This window comes from Stigmatopora nigra, chromosome 6 (genome assembly GCF_051989575.1).
Source record: "Stigmatopora nigra isolate UIUO_SnigA chromosome 6, RoL_Snig_1.1, whole genome shotgun sequence".
NCBI classification, from domain to species: domain Eukaryota; kingdom Metazoa; phylum Chordata; class Actinopteri; order Syngnathiformes; family Syngnathidae; genus Stigmatopora; species Stigmatopora nigra.
The window spans coordinates 1,831,532-1,841,531 of record NC_135513.1 but is presented as its reverse complement, the minus strand read 5'-3'; the positions used below and the strand labels follow the sequence as shown (position 1 = coordinate 1,841,531).

Sequence of the window (10,000 nt, the reverse complement as noted above, 5' to 3'; positions counted from 1 at the left end):
TTACCAAGGCAAAGTGGCTAATTACTCCCTGTACACATACGACTGCACACCAGCCCACCAGTCAAACTCCATCATCAAATTCGCCGATGACACCACTGTGATCGGACTCATCTCAGGCGGGGATGAGTCGGCTTACAGAGACGAGGTCGACAAACTGTTTTTTTGGTGCTCGGCGAACAATCTTACACTAAATACCACAAAGACTAAATATATAATCCTGGACTTTCGCAAGCGCAGCTCAGACCTGGCTCCACTCCTCATTAACAGAGTACGTGTAGACAGGGTCCAATCCTTCAAATTTCTGGGAGTCCATGTCACGGATAGGCTCTCCTGGTCGACAAACACCACAGTGGTAGTGAAGAAGGCCCAGAAACGACTCCACTTTCTCAGGGTACTGAGAAGGGACAAATTGGACACAAACCTTCTACAGAGCCACTGTGGAGAGCATCCTGACTTACGTCATTACAGTGTGGCATGCCGGAAGCACGGCAGCAGACAAAAAAGTCATGCAGAGGGTGATAAACACTGCCCAGAAGATCGTCGGCTCTCTGCCATCACTAGAAGACATTGCCAACCCCCGGTACCTCAGAAGAGCTGGGTCCATTGTTGGGAACCCATACCATCCTGGACACGGCCTGTTCCAGTTGCTTCCATCTGCCAGGCGCTACAGGTCCTACAAAGCACGGACAAACAGGCTCAAGGACAGATTTTTCCCAACAGCCATCAGGACTCTGAACCTGCAGCAACACGTGACGTGACGACAACACAAATCCCTTCTATGAAATTAAGTCGCAATGAAGTAACAGGAAGTTCGTTTGGCGCGGATCTGCCTTCCACAGGCTGACTGAGGGAGGGTAAGTATAAAGACTGTGAGAGGTAGTGATCCAGCTTATTCTTGTTAGCATCGGTGAGGCAACTTGCAGTCGCCGGATTGATGGCGCTCAAGGAGGAGAGCTAACAAGTATGAATATGTCATAAATAAATGTCATAAATGTGTCTTGCCTGGGAAGACGAACTTGTGGAGAAGCACTATACAATTTCGTCATACGCTGCTGAGGGTATGATGACTACTGGGCTTTTTGTCAAGTCAATGATGACGACAATGCCTATGTCTGATTTTATTTTTTAATTTAATGAATTACTACTACTACTCATGTTTTCCAATTTTTTTGTGCTTAATATCGATTGTCATCACACACCTTTTATTTGCACTACCCTTCATTGCACCGGCTTGTCTTGGATCTATTGTGATTCCCTTCATTCTGCACTGACTAATGCAAAAAAAATGGAAAAAATGCAACGCTCCGCCCAGTGCTCGTAGTCAAGGTACCGCATTTTCACGACTATAAGGCGCACTCGATTACAAGGCGCACCTTCAATAAATGGCATATTTTAAAACTTTTTTTCATACACAAGGCGCACCGGATTATAAGGCGCGGCAGTAGAGGCTGTAGTTACGCTATGAAACAGTTGGGTGGTCCCGTGCTAAAGAGAATGTCAACAAAACAGTCAGATAGGTCAGTCAAACTTTATTAATAGATTACAAACAAGCTTTCCACAACTCCATTAACTCCCAAAATGAATAAACAGCTGTATTTATTATTTTCTCTGAGGTAAAGCATTTTCGTGACACATCTTTTTTATCTTTGAACAACAGCAAGGCATAATATTTTACTTTTCCTCCATTTAGTCAACACACAAAACCGTCTGATACTGTTATGGCAAATTAAATGTTAGTGCAATCGCAATATAGTGACACCCGTAATGTGCAAAAACAGTCAGATAGGTCAGTCAAACTTTATTAATAGATTACAAACAAGCTTTCCACAACTCCATTAACTCCCAAAATGAATAAACAGCTGTATTTATTATTTTCTCTGAGGTAAAGCATTTTCGTGACACATCTTTTTTATCTTTGAACAACAGCAAGGCATAATATTTTACTTTTCCTCCATTTAGTCAACACACAAAACCGTCTGATACTGTTATGGCAAATTAAATGTTATTGCAATCGCAATATAGTGACACCCGTAATGTGCAAAAACAATAAAGCAATAGGGTAATAACTGTAAACACACAAATGAAAAACATAAAGCTTACTCTTTCAGATCCTCATCTAAGAATTCCTAGACTTCTTCTGAAGTGTTCGAATTGACCATCTCAGTGAATGGGCCATCCAACACGTCCGGCTCCGTCTCATCAAGGTCGTCATTAATCCGAGTCAGTGTCGCTTTTGTTGTCTGGCAGTTCGGGGACAATTCCCGTCTTCCTGAAAACTCGGACCACAGTTGAGACTGATATATCAGCCCACTTCCTCACCATCGATTCATTAATGTTAAACTCTTGCTGCTGCTCTATTTCCGTGTTCTACTGCATGACTGATCGCCTTGAGTTTAAACTCTGAGTTGTGGGCGTGTCTCTTAATAGGAGCCTTTTCAGGGTCTTTATACAAACGCACAAATGAAAGTGAATCGTTGTTTAATTTCCCAGCATGCACAGCGTACTTCTTCAACGGGGAAAAATGGAGTCGGTGGCTGCTTACCGTAAACTGCGAGACCTGTCGCGGCTCAATATTGATCCATATATAATATTGATCAATATATATAACGCACCGGATTATAAGGCGCATAGTCAGCTTTTGAAAAAAAAAAAAGATTTTAGGTGCGCCTTATAGTCGTGAAAATACGGTATTACTGTATAAACATAAATATACATAATACATAAACATCTATATATACACATATCCCGTTTACTTGCATATAAGCCACTTTTGTCGGGCAAAAAATGATGACTGAACCGAGGGTGTGGCTTATATGCGCACAAATACATGACATGCAAAAAAACTGAAAATTGCAGTGACACGACGACGTCACAACAAAAAAGGACGCTACATCGGCGCATGACGTGACAACGTAAGCAAATTTGGCCAATACTTTCATTTACTTCAAAATGGAGAAAAGATAAACAGATGAAACGTAAAAATAAAATTAAAAAAAGGATGTATATGAATGAAAATCAAGATAAAAATGTTGGCATTTTGCATAAAACATGAGGAACGCTAAGATAACTCGCTAATATTGATTTTTTTTCGTTGAGCCCTTGTTTAAAAGTGATAACTATTGGAGTAATATGAACCATCGAAATAATTGCGATATTTTGACATTTGAAGCAATATGGCTGCCACAATATCTTAAACTCTAGTAAGAAAATTATAATTTCTGTCATTAGAAAGCATCAGGTTCTCATCAAGATATACTTATTTTTTTCAAACTGAATAATTTAATATTTTGCATTTAAAAAGACAGGCTAGGAACTTTATGATATTGACCCTAAAAATGTGCTATTGATTCATACAGTATCTCAGAAATACCACTTGTGGTGATTTTTCATTATATTTCCGCAGACATAGACGCAGACATACAGACAGACGTAGACGCAGACATACAGACAGACGTAGATGCAGACATACAGACAGACGTAGACGCAGACATACAGACAGACATAGACGCAGACACACATAAACGTGTGTGTGTGTATGTATGTATAGATATAGTCCATCGGATATCATAATGTGCCCACCACAATACTCACACTTGGTTTGAACATGCATAACATATTTAACAATCATTAAGGTCTTATCAGCATCTAAGTGTGGTCCAAACAGCCACGGCTATTATCTAGGACCTACCACAGCTGACACAGGAGGTTGGCTCCTTGAAAAGTACATCTGGGAGCTCAAAAGTGTGAGCAACCTTGCACTACTAATTGGCGATCAACCAGGTCGATCTAGATCTAACTTAAGTTGTCGCTTTTTAAAAAAAAACATTTTTACACCAACTTCACTTTTACTGCAATTAATATCTGCCTCAAATATCGGTTATCGGCTTCCTTTAACTAATAATAATCGGTAACGGTCCTTAACAAAGGTTGGTTGATCTCTAGTTATTGATCAAAATGTGTAAAATACATTAATAAGCTATGTTTTTTCATATTCAGGTCCTCTGGGTGCTCAGTTTCCAACTTTTCAAATATGTAGTAAAGGCTGAGTATGATGGTCGCCTATTAGTAACTTAGGTTTAACATTATAGAAAAATCAGAAACAGGATCAGTACTCACTCGTCATGTCGTATATCTCTAATTGTTCTATCAAGCGATATCATGTCACTAGCAACCATGTTGAAGCCAAACTCTCGGATCGAGGCATGAATGGTTTCCTTATATTCTGGGCCGAGAACAAATGGCTTGGCTCCTTCTCCTGGGCCAGCAGGGAGACCTGGAGGCTCAGGATCTTTGGGTTCAAAGTTTCCAAGAACACCATTTTTCAAGATTGGGGCATTGTAAACATGAAAGTTGGGTTTGAATGTTGCATACTCCATTTTGGGGGTCTGCACATTGTTGATCGCTCCTAAGACAAACGCATAAGTAAGATATATCAAACTTTGATAGATAAGCATTAAATACATACATTATGTGCGTGTATTAACATATATTTTATTCGTTCGGGCCTAAACATCTTCAGCGCAAATGCCCTATTGTTCTTCCAAGGCAGTGGTCCCCAACCACCGGTCCTCGAGCCACCTAGTGCCAGTCCGTCAGAGTAAAGCAATAATAATGTTTTACATATCAGCCTCCTACTTGAAATCATCATCGTCATCATCATCATCATATCAAAAAATCTATGAATGAAAATAATCAAGAAAAAAGAGGCTACAAGAGTAGCCTTAATTTAAAAAATAATAAGTCCACCTTGATTTTTTCTCGTATCGCTCTCTCTCTACCCATCTCTCTAGGTACCTCTACCTACCCATCTCTCTAGGTACCTCTACCTCTCTCTACCTCTACCTCTCTCTACCTCTACCTCTCTCTGCCTCTACCTCTCTCTGCCTCTACCTCTCTACCTCTACCTCTACCTCTACCTCTACCTCTCTCTACCTCTACCTCTACCTCTCTCTACCTCTACCTCTACCTCTCTCTACCTCTCTCTACCTCTCTCTACCTCTACCTCTCTCTACCTCTCTCTACCTCTACCTCTCTCTACCTCTACCTCTACCTCTCTCTACCTCTACCTCTCTCTACCTCTCTCTACCTCTCTCTACCTCTACCTCTACCTCTCTCTACCTCTACCTCTCTCGACCTCTACCTCTACCTGTCTCTACCTCTACCTCTCTCTACCTCTACCTCTCTCTACCTCTACCTCTCTCTACCTCTACCTCTCTCTACCTCTACCTCTCTCTACCTCTACCTCCACCTCTCTCTACCTCTACCTCCACCTCTCTCTACCTCTACCTCCACCTCTCTCTACCTCCACCTCCACCTCTCTCTACCTCCACCTCTCTCTACCTCTACCTCCACCTCTCTCTACCTCTACCTCCACCTCTCTCTACCTCTACCTCCACCTCTCTCTACCTCTACCACTCTCTACCACTCTCTACCACTCTCTACCACTCTCTACCACTCTACCACTCTCTACCACTCTCTACCACTCTCTACCACTCTCTACCACTCTCTACCACTCTCTACCACTCTCTACCACTCTCTACCACTCTCTACCACTCTCTACCACTCTACTTTTCTACCTCTCTACCTCTCTACCTCTCTACCTCTACCTTTCTCTACTACTCTCTATCTCTCTCTACCTCTCTCTTTCTCTATATCTCTCTCTCTACATCTCTCTCTACCTCTCTCTTTCTCTACATCTCTCTCTCTACATCTCTCTCTACCTCTCTCTTTCTCTACATCTCTCTCTACATCTCTCTCTACCTCTCTCTTTCTCTTCATCTCTCTCTCTACATCTCTCTCTACATCTCTGTCTCTCTACATCTCTCTCTACCTCTCTCTTTCTCTTCATCTCTCTCTCTACATCTCTCTCTACATCTCTGTCTCTCTACATCTCTCTACATCTCTCTCTACCTCTCTCTTTCTCTACATCTCTCTCTCTACATCTCTCTCTCTACATCTCTCTCTTTCTCTACATCTCTCTCTACATCTCTCTCTACATCTCTGTCTCTCTACATCTCTCTCTCTCTCTCTCTCTCTCTATCTCTCTCTCTCTCTCTCTCTCTCTCTCTCTCTCTCTCTCTCTACATATCTCGCTACATCTCTGTCTCTCTACATCTCTCTCTCTCTCTCTCTCTCTCTCTCTCTCTCTCTCTCTCTCTCTCTCTACATATCTCTCTCTCTACATCTCTGTCTCTACATCTGTCTCTACATCTGTCTCTCTACATCTCTCTCTCTCTCTCTACATATCTCTCTCTCTACATCTCTCTCCCTCTACATTTCTCTCTACATCTCTCTCCCTCTACATTTCTCTCTACATCTCTCTCCCTCTACATTTCTCTCTACATCTCTCTCCCTCTACATTTCTCTCTACATCTCTCTCCCTCTACATTTCTCTCTACATTTCTCTCTACATTTCTCTCTACATTTCTCTCTACATTTTTCTCTACATTTTTCTCTCTCTACACCTCTCTCTCTCTACACCTCTCTCTCTCTACACCTCTCTCTCTCTACACCTCTCTCTCTCTACACCTCTCTCTCTACATCTCTCTCTCTCTACATCTCTCTCTCTACATCTCTCTCTCTACATCTCTCTCTCTACATCTCTCTCTCTCTCTACATCTCTCTCTCTCTCTACATCTCTCTCTCTACATCTCTCTCTCTCTACATTTCTCTCTACATTTTTCTCTCTCTACACCTCTCTCTCTCTACACCTCTCTCTCTACACCTCTCTCTCTCTACACCTCTCTCTCTCTACATCTCTCTTCTCTACATCTCTCTCTCTACATCTCTCTCTCTCTCTACATCTCTCTCTCTCTCTACATCTCTCTCTCTCTCTCTACATCTCTCTCTCTACATCTCTCTCTCTCTCTCTACATCTCTCTCTCTCTCTACATCTCTCTCTCTCTCTACATCTCTCTCTCTCTCTACATCTCTCTCTCTCTCTCTCTACATCTCTCTCTCTCTCTCTACATCTCTCTCTCTCTCTACATCTCTCTCTCTCTCTACATCTCTCTCTCTCTCTACATCTCTCTCTCTCTCTACATCTCTCTCTCTCTCTACATCTCTCCCTCTCTCTACATCTCTCTCTCTCTACATCTCTCTCTCTCTACATCTCTCTCTCTCTACATCTCTCTCTCTACATCTCTCTCTCTACATCTCTCTCTCTACATCTCTCTCTCTCTACATCTCTCTCTCTCTACATCTCTCTCTCTCTACATCTCTCTCTCTACATCTCTCTCTCTCTACATCTCTCTCTCTCTACATCTCTCTCTCTCTACATCTCTCTCTCTCTACATCTCTCTCTCTCTACATCTCTCTCTCTCTACATCTCTCTCTCTCTACATCTCTCTCTCTCTACATCTCTCTCTCTCTACATCTCTCTCTCTCTACATCTCTCTCTCTCTACATCTCTCTCTCTACATCTCTCTCTCTACATCTCTCTCTCTCTACATCTCTCTCTCTCTACATCTCTCTCTCTCTCTCTACATCTCTCTCTCTCTCTCTCTACACTCTCTCTCTCTCTACATCTCTCTCTCTCTCTCTACACCTCTCTCTCTCTCTACATCTCTCTCTCTACATCTCTCTCTCTCTACATCTCTCTCTACATCTCTCTCTACATCTCTCTCTCTCTACATCTCTCTCCCCACATCTCTCTCTCCACATCTCTCTCTCCACATCTCTCTCTCCACATCTCTCTCTCCACATCTCTCTCTCCACATCTCCACATCTCTCTCTCCACATTTCTCTCCTCCACATTTCTCTCTCCACATTTCTCTCTCCACATTCTCTCTCCACATTTCTCTCTCCACATTTCTCTCTCCATCATTTCTCTCTCCACATCTCTCTCTCTACATTCCTCTCTCTCTACATTTCTCTCTCTCTACATTTCTCTCTCTCTACATTTCCTCTCTACATCTCTACGTCTCTCTTTTCTACATATCTCTCCACTCACTCTCTACATCTCTCTTTCTACATCTCTACATCTCTCTTCTACATCTCTACATCTCTCTCTACAATCTCTCTTTCTACATCTCTACATCTCTCTCTACATCCCCCCCCTCTCTCTCTCTACATCTCTCTCTACAACTCTCTTTCTCTCAAGGTATGCTTGTATAGTACAATCTGTGATTTTATATTTCAATTTTAATTCGTAATAGCTGGATTTTAATTTATTATATTAATTTTAAATTTCTCTCGGATTATTACGATGTCTAACTTTTTGTAATTTCCTGCGACACCTGACCATCACGGCACACTGGTTGGGAAACACTGGATTAGTGAGATAGAGAGAGAATGGGAGACAGTTATATCTAGAAATACACAATACAAACGTGATTCTATTGCTTTTAGCATTTTGTTCAAGGTAAACATGCAAAAAAATTGCAGACCTAATAATTTTAAGTGTCCCAATACATACAGAAACAGTAGCTCTCTCTCTACATCTCTCTCTACATCTCTCTCTCTCTCTCTCTACATCTCTCTCTACACATCTCTCTCTCTCTACATCTCTCTCTCTCTCTCTCTCTACATCTCTCTCTACATCTCATCCTCTACATCTCTCTCTACATCTCTCTCTCTCTCTCTCTCTACATCTCTCTCTCTCTACATCTCTCTCTCTCTCTCTACATCTCTCTCTACATCTCTCTCTACATTCTCTCTCTCTCTCTACATCTCTCTCTCTCTACATCTCTCTCTCTCTCTCTACATCTCTCTCTCTCTCTACATCTCTCTCTCTCTCTACATCTCTCTCTCTCTACATCTCTCTCTCTTTCTCTACATCTCTCTCATCTTTCTCTCTACATCTCTCTCTCTCTACATCTCTCTCTCTCTCTCTCTACATCTCTCTCTCTTTCTCTACATCTCTCTCTCTTTCTCTACATCTCTCTCTCTCTCTCTACATCCTCTCTCTCTCTCTCTCTACATCTCTCTCTCTTTCTCTACATCTCTCTCTCTCTCTCTTCTCTCTCTACATCTCTCTCTCTCTCTACATCTCTCTCTCTCTACATCTCTCTCTCTCTCTACATCTCTCTCTACATCTCTCTCTCTTTCTCTACATCTCTCTCTCTCTCTACATCTCTCTCTCTCTCTCTACATCTCTCTCTCTCTACATCTCTCTCTCTCTCTACATCTCTCTCTCTCTACATCTCTCTCTCTCTCTACATCTCTCTCTACATCTCTCTCTCTCTACATCTCTCTCTCTCTCTACATCTCTCTCTACATCTCTCTCTCTCTCTACATCTCTCTCTCTCTACATCTCTCTCTCTCTCTACATCTCTCTCTCTCTACATCTCTCTCTACAGCTCTCTCTACATCTCTCTCTCTACATCTCTCTCTCTCTACATCTCTCTCTACAGCTCTCTCTACATCTCTCTCTACATCTCTCTCTCTCTCTCTCTACATCTCTCTCTACATCTCTCTCTACATCTCTCTCTCTCTCTCTACATCTCTCTCTACATCTCTCTCTCTCACTCTCTCTACATCTCTCTCTACATCTCTCTCTCTCTCTACATCTCTCTCTACATCTCTCTCTACATCTCTCTCTACATCTCTCTCTCTCTCTCTACATCTCTCTCTACATCTCTCTCTACATCTCTCTCTCTCTCTCTACATCTCTCTCTCTCTCTCTACATCTCTCTCTACATCTCTCTCTCTCTCTACATCTCTCTCTCTCTCTCTACATCTCTCTCTCTCTCTACATCTCTCTCTCTCTACATCTCTCTCTCTACATCTCTCTCTACATCTCTCTCTCTACTCTCTCTCTCTCTACATCTCTCTCTCTCTCTCTCTACATCTCTCTCTCTACATCTCTCTCTCTACATCTCTCTCTCTCTACATCTCTCTCTCTACATCTCTCTCTCTACATCTCTCTCTCTACATCTCTCTCTCTCTACATCTCTCTCTCTCTCTCTCTCTACATCTCTCTCTCTCTCTCTCTACATCTCTCTCTCTCTACATCTCTCTCTCTCTCTCTCTACATCTCTCTCTACATCTCTCTCTCTAC

General features: G+C 42.1%; 2 protein-coding genes across 4 annotated transcripts in view; one reads left to right on the top strand and one right to left on the bottom strand.

The window, feature by feature from the left end:
* The window catches only part of LOC144198439 (P2X purinoceptor 3-like), a 205,747-nt gene that overhangs the window by 164,145 nt on the left and 31,602 nt on the right, over positions 1-10,000 (top strand). The window lies entirely within an intron of this gene.
* Positions 1-10,000, bottom strand: part of galnt7 (UDP-N-acetyl-alpha-D-galactosamine: polypeptide N-acetylgalactosaminyltransferase 7) — a 79,732-nt gene that overhangs the window by 51,659 nt on the left and 18,073 nt on the right. For all 3 annotated transcript variants that reach the window (XR_013326556.1, XM_077718116.1, XM_077718117.1), the window contains exon 3: positions 4,117-4,405. Coding sequence is in view for 2 of the 3 variants with exons in the window: in XM_077718116.1 (XP_077574242.1) it covers positions 4,117-4,405 (289 nt within the window). In the remaining variant the exon portion in view is untranslated. The remainder of the gene's footprint in view (positions 1-4,116; positions 4,406-10,000) is intronic.